Raw genomic sequence first — 17,387 nt, forward strand, 5'->3', positions numbered from 1 at the left:
CCTTCTCAAGGGCAAGAAATACCACTCCAAGGCTCATAATAGTTTAGGTAGGTGAACTTTCCACCCTCAGGCAAAATGTTGAAATATGAATACACACATAAGCATATACTTTAGGCATACATAACAGGCATTATAGGTAAAACCATTTGATCAGCCTCTACTTTTTCATTTGTCTTGGAAGGAGTTAAACATAATTTAATTTCATGGGCATATAAAATATATTTTATTCATATGTATTTTTACTTGTATGTATCAGGATAGGCTATATAGGCTGGAATGACAAACTCCAAAGCACAGGAATTTAAAATGAAAAAGGCCTATTTATCACAGGTATACAGACCAGTGTTGTGGTTCTCTCATCATAGTTACTCAAGGACCCAGGTAGAAGGAGCAGTCACAATTTCAAATAGTAACTTAGAGATCGAAAATTCTCACAATTGCAGATTCTTCTAGGAAGTGATACACTTTACCTCCACTCACAATGTATTATTGTTTCCCTAAGCCCACTCAACCATAATCAGACCAGGGAGTGCAGTCCTACTATAGGCCCAGAAAGAAAGGGGGACAAATATTTAGCCAAAGGACTAATGACAACCTCATGACTTTATTTCTCAAACACATATGTGTTAAAGCTTTATAATAACCACATTCTCATAATTGTTCTTCATAATATTCAAAGAAATAAATAAACTCACCTGAAATAGGTTGGAATCTCCTTTCGTTTCAAGTAAATCCTGAGTTACCAGAAGAGGCTCGCTTTTCTCACAGCTCTCCTGGCTGATGAGCGTGTCCGCGTAGTTGGGCTGGGGGAAAATCAGGTGGCTCTTCCGAGAGTCCGCAGTGAGGGAGACCTCGTGGGAATAGGTCTGCAGGAAAGCCCGAACCCCGTCCACGCCCACAAAGTGCGAGCCGGGCATGCTCGCTAAGCCGCCTCCCGAAGCCTGCAGCAGACGTGACTTGTGCCAGCGCCGAAGCCTGAGCGCCAGCAGCACGATGACAAAGGCCAGGAAGACGCAGGAGACCGCGGCCACCGCCACCACCAGGTACAGAGTGAGGTCCGAATCGTTGGGTTTGGCGGAGGGCTCGAGGCTGCCCAGATCGGCCAGGATGTCGGGGATCCTGTCTGCCACGGCCACGGTAAGCGTGACAGTGGCGGAGAGAGGGGGCTGGCCGTGGTCCTGGACGGCCACCACGAGGCTCTGCTTGAGCGCGTCTCTGTCCAGCAGGGCTCGCGCCGTGCGCACCTCGCCCGTGTGCAGCCCCACCGCGAAGAGTCCCGGTTCGCTGGCCTTGAGCAGGCGGTAGGACAGCCAAGCGTTCTGGCCCGAGTCTCTGTCCACCGCCACCACCTTGGTCACCAGGTAACCCGGCTCTGCGGAACGGGGCGCCAGCTCCACGCCGGTGGAACCATCTGTGGGGAGGGCGGGATACAGGATCTCGGGCTCATTGTCGTTCTGGTCCAGCACGAACAGGTTCAGCGACACGTTGCTGCTGAGTGGAGGGTTCCTGCTGTCGCTGGCTGTCACCAGTAGTTTCAAGTCTCTAAATTGCTCGTAGTCGAAGGATCGCAGCGCATATAGGACGCCAGTGTTGGAGTTGATGGAGACGTAGGAGGACAGGGGCGCCCCCTGGAGGGTGTCCTCGGTCAATGCATAAGTGATGCGGGCGTTGTCGTTGCTATCTGGGTCCTGGGCCGTCACTGAGAAGATGGAGGCCCCTCTGGGGTTGTTTTCTGGAATGTAGGCGGAGTAGGATAAGTGAGGGAAGGTGGGTGGGTTGTCATTGATGTCAATTACATTCAGGATGATGTGAATTTCTGTGGACAGTGGCGGGCTTCCCCCATCTGAGGCTCTCAGACTGATGTTATATTCTGACATTTGTTCGCGGTCTAGGGATGTGGCCGTCACTAAGCGGTAATATTGGTCTATTGATTTTTCTAACTTAAATGGCAGATTTCCCAGGACAAAAACTGCAACCTGCCCATTCTGCCCAGAATCTCGGTCATGCACATCGATAAGAGCAATTTCTCTTCCAACGGTGCCCTCTTCTGGGACTGAGCCTGTGAGAGACGTAATTGTAATTTCTGGAGCATTGTCATTCACATCCAGAACCGTGAGTAGAATCTTGGCTCTTGAAAGAAGACCTGGTCCATCCTGTGCTTCAATTTTAATTTCATAGAACATGGCATCCTCATAATCTAGATTTTTTAATATTGAAACTTCTCCACTTACTGAGTTGAGATGGAAAATCTCAGCGATTTTCCCAGGCATTTTATCTAGAATATAAGACACTTGAGCGTTGAATCCCTCATCAGGGTCAGTAGCATTCACCGTGAGCAGCCGGGTACCCACAGGCACGTTCTCCCAAACACTTACACGGTACTCAGACTGAGTAAACATTGGTGGGTTGTCATTTGCATCCAGGACTATCACTTGGATGTGCAAGTTGCCAGAGTGGACAGGGTCGCCACCATCAGAGGCAACCAGGACAAGCTGGTGAATTTCTTTTTTCTCACGGTCCAGGGCCTGCTCCAGCACCAGCTCTGGATACTTGGCCCCCTCAGAGATGCTATTCACAGCCAGGGAGAAGTAGTCATTAGGGCTAAGCTTGTAGTTCTGCAGGGAGTTCATGCCTACATCTGGGTCAAAAGCAGTTTTAAGTGGAAATCGGGTTCCAGGAACCGTTAGTTCACCAATTTTTATTTCCAATTCCTCTGTTGGGAAATTAGGAGCATTATCATTAATATCTTTAATTTCTATTTCTACTTCAAAAATTTTCAATTTATCCTCAACCAGGATGTTAAATTTTACCAGACACAGCGGGATCTGAGCGCAGAGCTCCTCCCGGTCTATCCTCTCCGCGGTAACCAAGCCACCGCTTCGCGGATTCAGAGAGAAAAGTTGCGTCCTACCTCTGGAGACGATGCGGACTCCGCGCTCAGCCAGCTCCCGGGGCTCTAACCCCAGGTCTTTAGCGATGTTGCCCACGAAGGAACTTTTATCTTGCTCCTCAGATACCGAGTAGCGGATCTGACCGGATCCTGTTTCACACAGCGTCCCCAGAAGCGCGCACAGCAGGGCCAGTCCTCTGCCATTTCGGAAACTCAGGCATTTGGTCATTTCCTTTTCGGGGAATAGCTTTCTCTGAATTCGGTTCCAGTTTCCCACGACGGACTCCAATCTTATTTTCTCAAGAAACGAAGTATTTTACGGGCCTAATTCACAGGTCAAACCGCTCGTTGACTAAGAGGTGAGGTTGGCAGCCGCCTCGGATTTTCTGAGTCTAATTTGCTGGTTCTTTGCATTGCAGGAGCAAGGAAATGGTGGACTAGTTCTCCAGCTGCGTTCTCCTTCTTGAGTGGTCAACAGCGACACTAAGAGGCCTAACCGTTTACTGCATCCTCTCAGACAAACACAGATGATTATTTTTGAATTATCCAAGACCTGAAATCCTTCTTGTCAGAGATAAGAGGACTAGTGTTGATTGAACATAATTGAATTGATATATGTTAAACAGTGTGGCCTCAAGTTATCTTTCTTGGGAATCCATGCACTAACCTTAATGCCACCAATATTGCTTCAGACATAGTGGAGTTAACCGTTTTGAACTGTTCAGTTTAAGAAACACACAGTAACAAAGAACTGGCCCTAAGGACCAACACAACTATTAAAAGACATGACCACCACTTGTTCTTCAACCACTGTATCTTGATAATGTGTTTATTGTTATACTTACTACATTTATCAGGGTTATTTGATAAGATATCTTTCACCTTTCCCTCTCTATACTTTTAACTCTCTAAGAGCTGAGAGAAGGAAAAGAAGAAAAGAAGCACACAGAAATATCACCCATATTTATATATTATATTTCTTTAAGTTTGTTCTTGGTGACCTGATGACTTAGTTTCAATATTTGTTATTTAATATTCATTAAACAAATACATAATTAGGTGTCAGACAATATGTTTAGGGATTTCAGGTGAACAATACAGACACAGTCACTTCCTTCACAGAGATTATAAGGATATAAAAGCAAACAGGGAATTGTAGCGTGCTGAGATAATTACCATAGTGGGAAAAGCCGAAGGGGTTAGGGGGGCCTTCAATTGGGCCTTTAAGGTTAGCAAAGGCTTTCCCAGGAAACATGAGAGGAGTGGATCAGTGAAAAGGCCTGGATGTGGGAGAGAACAGCATGACAATGCCTAGATGTGAGAGAGAAATCACAGCCCCTCAGGGTACTGAAAGAAGTTTGCTTTGTTTAAACCTAGACTGTAAGGATGTTTTTTCAAAACCCACAACTAAAACTAGTAAAAATAAGCTTTTATGTTCCAGAATCTCTTTCTCTATAAGTTTCCAAGCACAGAAATATAAACACATATATTTGTCATTTCAATCATGATGCATGACATATCTATGCATAAGGCATTTATTCTTGTGGAGTTACTACACACACTAAAAATAACTGCTTTAATTATCCTGTTTATACTTTATTATTCACTTACAAGTAAAGATATTGTGACATATTATGCCACAGTGAGTTCCAATTTTACTCATAGAGAATTATGTAATAGTAACCAAAACAACACGTTGCCTCAGAAAAGATGCAACATAAAGAATCACGGCACTTTGAGAGATACGGTGTCATTCAATAAAAGGCTCAATTGGTACATGATAATTTCCAAATAAAAATTAAAAATTATGCCATTTACATAGAACATTAGTGTGTTTATTGTTCTCTGTTATTAAATACATAACCAACATACTAAAAGCCAACATAGGAAGAGGAATGGGAAAAGAAAATTGTTCAGAGGGGCACTGGGATTGGGTGAGGGATTGGGAACATTTCTAGCAGCTACTGTGAGTAGAAACCTTGAGAAGAGAGATGTATACAAAAGATGGTTCTGGACAATTGTATGATATGAATCTTTTGTATCTTTTCTTTAAGCAAAACTATATTGAGGATATATATTATTTTAAAGATTAAAAGGCAATATGGTTCCCACATATGAGAAAGATAAGAAAAGGAGAAACCTGTTTATTACTACTCTACAACTTTATTATAGAGCAGATGATAAGTCAGTCACTTCTTCAAGAAGCATATAGCTTAGAGACTAATGTGATTTTTAAAACTAAGCCTAAATAATATGACATAACTTCCGGAAACACCGTAAGGAACGTATATTTCTAAATTTCCATATTTTTAACAGGGAAGGGCATGCAAGTTAAGGAAAACAATTTTGCTGTCAAACTGAGAGAAATATATTAAGACTGAATGAGAAAGAATTAGCCGACTAAGGTGTTTCACTGTTCATATACAGATTCAAATATAAAGTAAAAGTCATATTTTAAAAGAAGAAAGGACTTGAGCAAACATAAACTCCAATCTTTATATTTTTAACAAAGAAAAAATTGTTGATCTGGGTGGATGAGATTATTTGCCCAGGGGTGAAGAAGAAAGTGTGAGAGACCAGATACCCTAGTTACTCAATGCAGTGCTCTTTGGATAATCATCTATTAGCTCCTGGTTTACATTCATTGCACAACGATTCTCGTGTCTCTTCTTCCTCTTACAGCCTGTGAACACTAAGACCTACCAAGAAATAATTCACCAAGACTCACTTCCTACAACTTGACTCTGCCCTCAAGGAAATATGGGGAACAAAATAGATATAGTAAACAAGTAAGTGAATTACTTCAGCAAACTAGCTTGTACGGATGTTGTGAAAAGATAGATTACCTGAGAAGACGTTTCTTCTCTTTCATCTTCGAGTAGAGATTGAGGAGCTGATAAAAAATCCTTTTTCTCACAGCTCTCCTGGCTGATGAGCGTGTCAGCGTAGTTGGGCTGGGGGAAGATCAGGTGACTCTTCCGCGAGTCCGCAGTGAGGGAGACCTCGTGGGAATAGGTCTGCAGGAAAGCCCGCACCCCATTCACGCCCACAAAGTGCGAGCTGGGCATGCCTGTCAAGTTGCCTCCTGAAGCCTGCATCAGGCGTGACTTGTGCCAGCGCCGAAGCCTGAGCGCCAGCAGCACGATGACAAAGGCCAGGAAGACGCAGGAGACCGCGGCCACCGCCACCACCAGGTACAGAGTGAGGTCCGAATCGTTGGGTTTGGCGGAGGGCTCGAGGCTGCCCAGGTCGGCCAGGATGTCGGGGATTCTGTCTGCCACGGCCACGGTGAGCGTGACAGTGGTGGAGAGAGGGGGCTGGCCGTGGTCCTGGACGGCCACCACGAGGCTCTGCTTGAGCGCGTCTCTGTCCAGCAGGGCTCGCGCCGTGCGCACCTCGCCCGTGTGCAGCCCCACCGCGAAGAGTCCTAGCTCGCTGGCCTTGAGCAGGTGGTAAGACAGCCAAGCGTTCTGGCCCGAGTCTCTGTCCACCGCCACCACCTTGGTCACCAGGTAGCCGGGCTCTGCGGAGCGGGGCGCCAGCTCCACGCCGGTGGAACCATCTGTGGGGAGGGCGGGGTACAGGATCTCGGGCGCATTGTCGTTCTGGTCCAGCACGAACAGGCTTACTGATACATTGCTACTGAGTGGAGGGTTCCCGCTGTCCCGCGCCATCACCCACAGTTGCAAGTCTCTGAACTGCTCGTAATCAAAGGAGCGCAGTGCATAGAGGACTCCAGTGTCAGAGTTGATAGAGATGTAAGAGGATAAGGGTGCCCCCTGAACAGTGTCCTCCGCGAAAGAGTAAGTTACATGAGCATTGTCGTTGCTGTCGGGGTCATGGGCCGTCACTGAGAAGACAGAGGCTCCTCTGGGGTTGTTTTCAGGAATGTAGGCGGAGTAGGATGTGCGGGAGAAGGCGGGCGCGTTGTCGTTGATGTCTGCCACCTGGAGCAAAACGTGAGCATCCGTGGACAGGGAGGGGTTCCCTCCATCTTTAGCGGTTAGAGTGATGTTGTAAAAGGAAAACTGTTCCCTGTCAAGGGCTCTGGTTGTAACCAGTCGGTAGTAATCGTCCACTGACTTTTCTAACTTAAAGGGAAGATTCTCAGGGAGTGAACAGGTGATGAATGCATTCTGCCCAGAGTCTCTATCATGTACATTAAAAAGCCCAATTACGGTTCCTGGAGGAGAGTCTTCAGAAACTGAGCTAGTAGCAGATGTCATGTAAAATTCTGGGGCATTGTCATTCACGTCCAGAACCGTAATGATAACCTTCGTTCTGGTTAGAAGGCCCGGACCATCCTGAGCTTCAATATCAATTTCATGGAATGTAGCATCCTCATAATCTAGATCTTTTATGATTGTCAGATCTCCAGATGTTGACTTAAGCTCAAATACCTCTGAGGTTTCTCCAGGGCTTTTCTCTAGAAAATATGCCACTTGAGCGTTGTAGCCCTCATCTGCGTCAGTGGCGGTCACCGTGAGTATCCTGGTGTCCACGGGCGTATTCTCGGGAACGCTTATGCGGTACTCGGGCTGTGTAAAAACAGGCGCGTTGTCGTTCACATCCAGGACCTTCACGCAGATGCGGGAGGTGCCAGATAGCACTGGGTCACCCCCATCAGAAGCCACGAGAACGAGGTGGTGAACAGCCTCTTCCTCGCGGTCCAGAGCGCGCTCCAGCACCAGTTCTGGGTACTTGTTCCCATCAACTCCGCTTCGCACGTCCAGGGAGAAGTGATCATTTAGGTTGAGTGCGTACTTCTGAAGGGCGTTCTCACCTACGTCCGCATCATGCGCATTCTTAAGAGGAATCCGGAATCCTGGCGTAGTGGTTTCACTGATTTTTAGCTCCAGTTCCTCTACTCCAAAGCGAGGGGCATTATCGTTAATATCTGTTATTTCCACCTCTACTGAATAAATAGTCAATTTGTCCTCCAGCAGGATGTTAAAATTCAACAGACACGGTGCGCTCTGAGCGCAGAGCTCCTCCCGGTCTATCCTGCTCGCAGTGACCAAGCTGCCGCTTCGCGGGTTCAGAGCAAAGAGCTGGGTCCTACCTCTGGAGACGATGCGGACTCCCCGCTCTGCCAGTGCCAGGGGCTCCAAACCCAAGTCCTTGGCGATGTTGCCTACGAAGGAGCCTCTGTCGATCTCTTCCGGCACAGAATAGCGAATCTGCCCAGCCCTGGCCTCCCACAGGGTCGCCAAAAGGAAGCACAGCAGGACCAGCTTTCTGCAGTGTGGCAACTTTTGCAGAGCTGCCATTTCCTTCCTGTCGCAGTTTTCTCCGAGTCAACTTCCAGCATTCAGTGCGGATTCCAATCTTTATTCCTCAGGCTGTGAGATGACCAGCATTTACAGGACCCAGGTCCCTATGGAGACAAATGGTGGGCTGTTCGACTGAATTTCTTTGGTGCCCTGAAGCTTTAGGGCCAAACCTCCAGCCTCTTGTGCTGTGGGAGACGTGTTGCTGGATTGGATGGCTTTGCTGCTTTTTACTCCTTAGGTGGTCAACAGCGACGCTCAGAGGCCTAAATAATTTCTGCACCTGCTCAGGAAAACCTAAGTTACTTCTTGTTTGTTTGCCTTTGTTGACTTTCAAGGTGATTTAAAGAATCTTACAGCTCTAAGATACCCTAGAATTAGATCTTTCAAAACAGGAATCTTTTTTATCAGGATTAATAAGACTGGTATAAATGAATATGACCTTCAGAATAGTTGCTAGGAAAGTATTATTGACTGCTCAAGGCATTAATCAATGCCACCACTGCTCTTGCTACAAACATCTTCCATCTCTTATTGTATAATCAGAAGCAGTAAGATCAATTAAGAAACGTTAGCTACATTTTCTTCTAAGGTTATATATTTTGAACTTTTGTGGTTGATGGCTTAGCATTTACCTTCAAAATCTGCCTTTAAATTATTGAATCATCAGACACTTAGTTGGGTACATGTGCCTCCCACTTTGCATGACTGGAGCTGGAGATAGAAATGGTGAACATGATAAACACAGGCCCTGGTCTCAAGCATGAAGGTTGGAGGAGGACATAAGAAAGTAAAGAGAGTGTAACAGAGTAATGAGAGTGATAAAGAGAGTGTAACTGCCATGATATGAGGTAGGAAACACTGGGTGATGGAGGAATACCTAGGAAGGGTATCCAGTCTAGATTTGGGGTCAGAAAAGTCTTTTTGAGGGCATGATTGAAGCTGAATCCTAAAAAGTAGGATTGAATCAAGAAAAAGGCTGAAGAATTGTTCTAGAACCTCAGAATAAATGCTTCAAGGTGAGAGACAGCATGGAACATTACAGAAATGGAAAGCAGATCTATTTGATAAAGCTAGAGCTGGAAGGGGTTTTTGGAATCAGTCACTCAAAATTGTTTGAGGTTGTCAAGTTCTTTTTCTGATATTCATTTTCCAAGGGTGTAAAATACAATGCAGTGGATGTCTTCTTACTCCTGTTTTATCTTTATCATTTTGACCATTGTCAAGCATACAATTCTGTGACATTAAGTACATTCAAATTACATTCTGGTGTGATCATTATCACCATCCACCTCCAGAACTTTTTCATCCTCCCCAACTGAAACTCTGTACTTATTAAATAGTAACTCCCCATTGCCTTTCACCCAGTCCCTGGCAGCTACCATTCTACCTTTTGCTCTATGAGTTTGACTAATCTAGGAACTTCATATATGAGGAATTGTATAGTATTTGTCATTTTTTGACAGGTTTATTTCACTTGACAACATGTCTTTGAAGTTCGTCCATATTGTAGCATGTAACAGAATTCCCTTCCTTTTTAAGGCTGAATAATAGTCCATTGTATTTGTGAACCACTTTTTGTTTACCCATTCATCTGTCAATGGACACTTGGGTTACTTCCACTTTTCAACTATTGTGACTAATGCTGCCATAAACATAGGTGTACAAATATCTGTTGAAGTCCCTACTTTCACTTCTTTTGGGTAATAACCAGAGTGGAATTGCTGGATTATATGGTAATCCTATGTTTAAATTTTTGAGGAATCACCATACCATTTTCCACAGCAATTGTATCATTTTATATTCACCAGCAATGCACAAGAATTCCAATTTCTCCATATTCTTGTTAACACTTATTTTCTTTTCTTTTATGACAGCAATTCTAATGAATGTGAAGTAGTATCTCATTACGGTTTTGATTTGCATTTCCCTAATGACTAGTGATGTTGAACATATGACTAGTGATGTTGAACATCTTTTCATATGGTTTTGGCCATTTGTATATCATCTTTGGAGAAATGCCTATTCAAGTCCTTTGCTCATTTTAACATCCAATTGTTTGGGAGGTTTTGTTGTTGAATTGTGGGAGTTCTTTATTCTGGATATCCATTCTTAGATACATGATTTTGAAACATTTTCTCTCATTCTGTGGGCTGCCTTTTCACTCTATTGATATTGTTCTTTGCTGCACATAGTTTTTAATTGTGATAAAGTCCAGTATACCTTTTTTTTTCTTTTGTTGCTTGTGCTTTTGGTGTCATATCCAAGAAATCATTGCCAAAATCAATGTTATGAAGGTTTCCTCCTGTTTTCTTCTGAGAGTTGTATAGTTTTAGTTCTTAAACATTATGGCTAAAAGGGTTTTATTGTTTCTGAATATTGCTTCTTTGATCCATTTTGAATTAATTTTTATAAGTGGTATAAGTGGAATTGCCCATTTCTGGTGACCCTTTAGTCTGTTTGCCTTTTGACTCCTTCCTTGTTGAAATTTTCTCATTTTTACTTTCATCTATTCCTCTTAGAAGACTGAAGAAAAATATATTGGAAATAATTGATACCAACTCACCATGTTTTCTTGTAGAGTTACTATGGTATATCTTGCTTTGGTTTTTTTATTTTTATTTTTGTGTTTGTGTTTGTTTTGTTTTATAGAGTTTGGGTCTTGTTATACTGCCCAGGCTGGATTCAAACTCCTGGGTTCAAGCAATCCTACTGCCTCAGCCTACTCAATAGCTGGGATTATAGATATGCCATTGTGCCTGGCTCTCTTAAATGAGTCCTGACATTAGACTTGACAGAATTTTCATTTTCTCCCCACTGGTTTTACTATAACATTTTTTGTCTGCTTCTGTTACTTCATCCTCAGAATTCTTCCATGGTTGCATTTCAAAAATGTATCTCTTTGTTATTTTTTGCATCATTTTATTTTAGTATATACTCATTATGTGTTTTTTATCTTCTTGAATGGCAAGCTAAATTAATGTATTTTAAAGAATTTTGGCCAGGCGGGGTGGCTCAAACCTGTAATCCCAGCACTTTGGGAGGCCGAGACGGGCAGATCACGAGGTCAGGAGATTGAGACCATCCTGGCTAACACAGTGAAACCCTGTCTCTACTAAAAAAATACAAAAAACTAGCCGGGCGAGGTGGCAGGCACCTGTAGTCCCAGTTACTTGGGAGGCTGAGGCAGGAGAATGGCGTGAACCTGGGAGGCGGAGCTTGCAGTGAGCTGAGATCCAGCCACTGCACTCCAGCCTGGGCGACAGAGCGAGACTCCGTCTCAACAAAAAAAAAAAAAAAAAAAAAGAATTTTGTTTTTTTTTTTTAATTATTGCATTTGTCTATAAACTTACTCCTAATTAGTTTTAGCTGCATCTCACAATTTTTAATAAATAATATTTAAATCCTTCTCTTCTGAGTAGTTGTCATTGTCATTGTGATTTTTGAAATCCAAGAGTTATTTAAGGGTGTGGATGTAAATATCCAAACTTTTTTCCCCTTTTCTATTTTTAAATGTTTGCTTTGTGATTTAAGTATGTGTTGTAAGGCAAGTATATTATTGGTACTTTGGAATTCGCTGAACCCTTTTTTGTAATGACTAGATAATAAACTTGTAGATTGTCTATCTGTTCAAGGATGACTATTCCATATTTGTTGTGTGTAGAACAGATCTATTAGAATCCTAATAGATCAACCTTATAAATTATGTTGTTTATATCTTCTGTATATTAACGAACTTTCTCCCTGTAGGGTCTATTACTTCTTATGGAATTATGTTAAAATATTCTGGTATTTTCTAAGCTACATTTTTTGGTAATAGAAGCTCATATTTTAATATTATTTTGATCATCTGTTCTTTTTACAACTATAATCAGTTCATTTTTTAAAATCACAATTTGTGTTTGTTACCTTAAATACAACTTTGTTGTTATATTAATATTAACATGACTGCTTTCTTTTTTTGCGTGCATACATATATATTTAGTTTTACTGTTTCAGTGTATTTTTATTTTAAGTATATGTATTATTAGAATATGGATTTTAAGAATCAACTAATTTTGTAATATTTGTCCTTTAATAGGTAAATGTAGCTCACTTGTATATACACAGAAAAAGTTATGATTATAAGAGCTGAGAAAGTCCAGAACTGAGATAACTTAGCTACCAATTGAGAGTATACTCTTGGTACCAAGCAAAAAATAAAAATAAAAATGCAACAGACACACAGCAAGAATGAGAGAAAGTCTTCAATGGTTATCAGAGAAAAAAACAGAGATTACCTTAAAAGATAACAGTTTGTTGACAGAAAGTTTCTTACTAGCAACAATAAATTCTACGAGACATGTGTGTTTTGAAATTTTGGTTTGTATATTTATTTTTAGTGGAAGAGCTCTGTTTATTTTCAGTTTTAGTTTGTTTTTCTTTTCTACACTATGTCCCTGTCTCCTTCCCTCCTGGGTTCAGTGCTCATTTATAATGGTTTTGAAATAAATAATTTCTATCTGACCTCAGGTCCCAGGCCATAACTGGGTCTCTTAATGACGCTTTAATGATACCCAGCAGTGATATTCTGGATACCACAGCTCACATGAGAGATACTTGGTGTTCGCTGTCTCTATCCAGCAAGTCTGTCTCTTTCTCTTGGTCTACACAGCTTACCAAGAAAGTTACAACCACAGGAATTGGGAGGCAGCTTCTATTTTTATTTATTTATTTATTTATTTACTTATTTAACATGGTGTGGCTTTGTTGCCCAGGCTGGAGTGCAGTGGCACCATCGCGGTTCGCTGAAGCCTTGACTTCCTGGGCTCAAGCGATCCCGCCACGTCAGCACCTGCCCCGGCCCGCCCCGCCCCGCCTCGCCCCGCCCCGCGTAGCTGGGACTACAGTTGCAGGCCACCGTGTCCGGCTGGTCTTGAACTCCAGGGCTCCAGGGATCTTTCCGCCTCAGCCTCTCAAATTGTTGGAAATACAGACGTGAGCCACTGCGCCCAGCTAGGCAGCATGTTCATGCATCTTTCTCTTCCTTTTTAACCAGCTGAAGGGCCTCATTGCTTGTTTTGGATTCAGGCAGTAAGCCTGGTCCAGGTCATTTATCTAGTCTGAAGCACTTCTGTCCCTATTACATTGCTGGAGGCAATTTCCTAACTTTCAATTTCTTCTTTGAAGTCCAAGACTGTAACTCACATGGCTTCAGACCAGCTAACCACTTTGCTTTTGCTTTCCTCTTATATTTTATATATCTCTGTATTTTATTGGAGCAGAGTAAATATAAAAAAGCATGGACTTACTCCCCGACCATGCTTGTTTTTTCTTCTGAAAAGTTAACACACATTAAAGTAGGATGTATACTTGATTTTTGTTAGTTGATTTCATTACAGGTATAATGTATAAGTCAGGAGGCTTCAAAGCTATTTCTCAAGTTGCACGATAAATTTTCTGTTGTTCACTTTGTTACTTTATAAACTACTTAAATAGATGTATTCTTCAGTACAGGCACCACTGCTCACACCTGTAATATCAGCACTTTGGGAGGCTGAGGTGGGAGGATCACTTAAGCCCAGGAGGTAGTGCCTGCAGTGAGCCATGATCACGCCACTGCACTCCAGCAAGACCCTGTCTCAAAACTAAAAAAAATCTGATAATAAAGATAGAATAAAGGGCTAAAATATTCAACAATAATTTAAAATTGCAGTTTATATAGATCCCTATAATCTCATATGAACGCAATTAAAAATACTACTTTAGACAATCTTCACCTCTTCAAATGTTCCCAAATAAAATATCACAGTGTCCTGACAGATGACGTCTACATTAAATTCTGGGGTAAATTAGCAGATATTTATAACAAGAAAATTTGAAAATAGTATTAGTCATTTAAATATTGGTGAGCCTTTTCTAATCAAACCCTTTAACCCAGAGGCAAGTAAGAACATGTTAGAAGCTAAATCACCCTGTTTCTAATGCAGTGCTCCTTCCAGACAGAGATGGCATCTCACACATACCTTCAACCCAACCACCTACATTATGATCACAGTCTCCTTTTCAATGCAAGAACAATTATAAATATACCTGCATATGAACGTGTAGACTCACTTAATCGTGATTTTCCAGGACTTGTAATAAAAAGCCACAAAGATACATGGGTTAGAAGAACTATCTGTAGTAAAGAATGAACGCAAGTAAGTTGAATCAAGAATTATTTTTCTCTAGATAGCTTATACATTCATCACAAAAGTTTACCTGAGAAAACGGTTCCTTTTTGTCTTCAAGTAAAGACTGGGGTGCTGATAGAAAATCCTTTTTCTCACAGCTTTCCTGGCTGATGAGCGTGTCAGCGTAGTTAGGCTGGGGGAAAATCAGGTGGCTCTTCCGAGAGTCCGCAGTGAGGGAGACCTCGTGGGAATAGGTCTGCAGGAAAGCCCGAACCCCGTCCACGCCCACAAAGTGCGAGCCGGGCATGCTCGCTAAGCCGCCTCCCGAAGCCTGCAGCAGGCGTGACTTGTGCCAGCGCCGAAGTCTGAGTGCCAGCAGCACGATGACAAAGGCCAGGAAGACGCAGGAGACCGCGGCCACCGCCACCACCAGGTACAGAGTGAGGTCCGAATCGTTGGGTTTGGCGGAGGGCTCGAGGCTGCCCAGGTCGGCCAGGATGTCGGGGATTCTGTCTGCCACGGCCACGGTGAGCGTGACAGTGGCGGAGAGAGGGGGCTGGCCGTGGTCCTGGACGGCCACCACGAGGCTCTGCTTGAGCGCGTCTCTGTCCAGCAGGGCTCGCGCCGTGCGCACCTCGCCCGTGTGCAGCCCCACCGCGAAGAGTCCCGGTTCGCTGGCCTTGAGCAGGCGGTAGGATAGCCAAGCGTTCTGGCCCGAGTCTCTGTCCACTGCCACCACCTTGGTCACCAGGTAGCCGGGCTCTGCGGAGCGGGGCGCTAGCTCCACTCCTGTGGAACCATCTGTGGGGAGGGCGGGGTACAGGATCTCCGGCGGGTTGTCGTTCTGGTCCAGCACGAACAGGTTCAGCGACACGTTGCTGCTGAGGGGCGGGTCCCCACTGTCCTGCGCCATCACTTTCAGTTGCAAGTCCGGGAACTGCTCGTAGTCGAAGGATCGCAGCGCATACAGGACCCCAGTGTCGGAGTTGATGGAGACGTATGCAGATAGGGGTGCTCCCTGGATGGTGTCCTCTATTAGGGAGTAAGCGATTTGTGCATTCTCATTGCTGTCCGAGTCGTGGGCCCTCACAGAGAAGATGGAGGCTCCTCTGGGGTTATTTTCGGGAATGTAGGCAGAGTAGGAGTCCTGATGGAAGACTGGGGAGTTGTCATTGATATCTGTCACTAGCAGTGAAATGTGAGTTTCAGTAGATAGAGCTGGAGTTCCTTGGTCTGTTGCTGTTACTGTGATGTTGTACCCAGAGATAAGTTCTCTGTCCAGTGTTCTTTCAGTCACTAAACGGTAATAATTATCAACTAACTTTTCCAATTTAAAGGGTAAATTTCCAGGAATGAAACATGTGGTGTAGCCATTGTCTCCTGAGTCCTGGTCATGCACACTGATAAGAGCAATTATGGTCCCAGGAGGAAAGTTTTCTGGAACTGCAGTGGTGACAGAAGTGATGGTCACTTCTGGGGCATTATCATTTACATCTAAAACTTTGATCAGTACCTTAGCTCTAGTCATGAGCCCCGAACCATCCTGGGCTTGAACTTCCATTGAATAAATTTTGTATTCTTCAAAATCTAGTGGTTCTTTATTTGATATTTCTCCTGTGTAAGAATCTAAATGAAATATTTGGGCCACTCTGTGGTCTACATTGTGAAAGGAGTACGTTACTTCCCCATTAGATCCCTCATCAGGGTCAGTGGCATTTACCATGAGCAGTCGAGTGCCCAGTGGCACGTTTTCGGGGACATTCATATGGTATTGTGCCTGAGTAAATGTTGGAGGATTGTCATTTGCATCCACCACCTGAATGTAAATTCTGAGGGTCCCTGAACGGACTGGGTCACCCCCATCAGAAGCTGTGAGGATGAGGTGGTGGACAGCTTCTTCTTCTCTGTCTAGGGGACTCCGCAGCACCATCTCTGGATGTTGGGGCCCATCGGCTCCCTGTTGCACATCCAGGGAGAAATGAGGGTTAGAACTGAGTTGGTAGCTCTGGAGTGAGTTCACACCCACATCAAGGTCTTGTCCAAATGGCAATGAGATTCTGGTACCTGGAGTGGTTATTTCATTCATTTTAAACTCCAGTTCCTCTAACTGGAATTGGGGAGTGTTGTCATTAATATCAATTATTTCTACTTCAACAGGGAAAAGCTTCATTTTATCCTCAACAAGGATATTAAAACTCACGAGACATGGCATGCGCTGAGCGCAGAGCTCCTCCCGGTCTATCCTGCCTGCGGTGATCAAGCTGCCACTTCTAGGATTCAGAGTGAAAAGCGGCATCCTACCTCTGGAGACGATGCGGACTCCGCGATCTGCCAGCTCCTGGGGTTGTAGCCCTAGGTCCTTGGCAATGTTGCCCACGAAGGAACCTTTGTCTGTCTCTTCCGGCACTGAGTAGTGAATATTCCCAGCCCCAGCTTCCAACAGCAGCTCCAGAGAAAGACACAGAAGCATCAGCCTGCTGCAGCCGGTCAGCTTTTTCTGAATCTTCATGGCTCTCTCACTTCGTAGTTTTCTTCCAGTCCAGTACCAAGGGTATCGTTTCTGCTTTTCTGAGCTGAAATTAACCCAATTTTCAGGAGAATTCTGAGTGGAGAGTCATCCAGAAGTAGGATTTAGGCAGTCTTGGACAGTCTGTTTTCAATCTGGCGGTTATGGAGGTTCTAAGAGGCACAAGAGCTTTTTTTTCCCCCCTCCTCCTGAAGTGTGTGTACTGCCTGTATCTACCAGATTAGTGAACAGCGGCACCCAGAGTCCTAACCAGTTACTGCATTCCTAGAAAATACCTAAAACTTTCTCATTAACTTAATATTTTCTTAAGTTTTAGTCTATTGTCAAGGAAATCATTCTACAATATATGTATGAAAAGGAGAAACTATATGTTCACTTCCTTAAATGTGCCTAAATGTCACCAAATTGAAATATACAGGAGAATCTTAGTATTCTCATGCTATCTGCTTTCCTTGTTTGCTATTCAGGGAATGATAGTAAAAACTTAACATCACAATGAGGACAAAATCATCTCTCCACTTTTTCTGTAGTAAAGCTTGACCACT

At 43.7% G+C, this 17,387-nt stretch overlaps 2 protein-coding genes across 4 annotated transcripts in view; both read right to left on the minus strand.

Moving 5' to 3' along the window:
* The window catches only part of LOC103245184 (protocadherin gamma-C4), a 179,238-nt gene extending 170,849 nt beyond the window's left edge, over positions 1 to 8,389 (minus strand). The window contains exon 1 of one of the 3 annotated variants that reach the window (XM_073010615.1): positions 5,737 to 8,389. In XM_073010615.1, the coding sequence (XP_072866716.1) occupies positions 5,737 to 8,160 (2,424 nt within the window). In that variant the 5' untranslated portion in view covers positions 8,161 to 8,389. Of the gene's footprint in view, positions 1 to 695; positions 3,845 to 5,736 lie in introns of those variants that run through there. The other 2 variants (XM_073010611.1, XM_073010614.1) reach the window with 2 other exon arrangements.
* A 4,453-nt stretch (positions 8,390 to 12,842) lies between these two features.
* On the minus strand, positions 12,843 to 17,012 carry LOC103244696 (protocadherin gamma-A1). Its single transcript, XM_073010620.1, has one exon. The coding sequence runs from the start codon at positions 16,822 to 16,824 to the stop codon at positions 14,353 to 14,355; it is 2,472 nt and encodes an 823-aa protein (XP_072866721.1). The 5' UTR covers positions 16,825 to 17,012; the 3' UTR covers positions 12,843 to 14,352.
* Between the last annotated feature and the right edge of the window lie 375 nt (positions 17,013 to 17,387).

The sequence above is a fragment of the Chlorocebus sabaeus genome, chromosome 23 (genome assembly GCF_047675955.1).
Source record: "Chlorocebus sabaeus isolate Y175 chromosome 23, mChlSab1.0.hap1, whole genome shotgun sequence".
In the NCBI taxonomy this organism is placed as follows: domain Eukaryota; kingdom Metazoa; phylum Chordata; class Mammalia; order Primates; family Cercopithecidae; genus Chlorocebus; species Chlorocebus sabaeus.

Coding starts and splice junctions, on each gene's coding strand:
- LOC103244696 (XM_073010620.1), bottom strand. CDS start 16,824: ATGAAGATTCAGAAAAAGCTGACCGGCTGCAGCAGGCTGATGCTTCTG.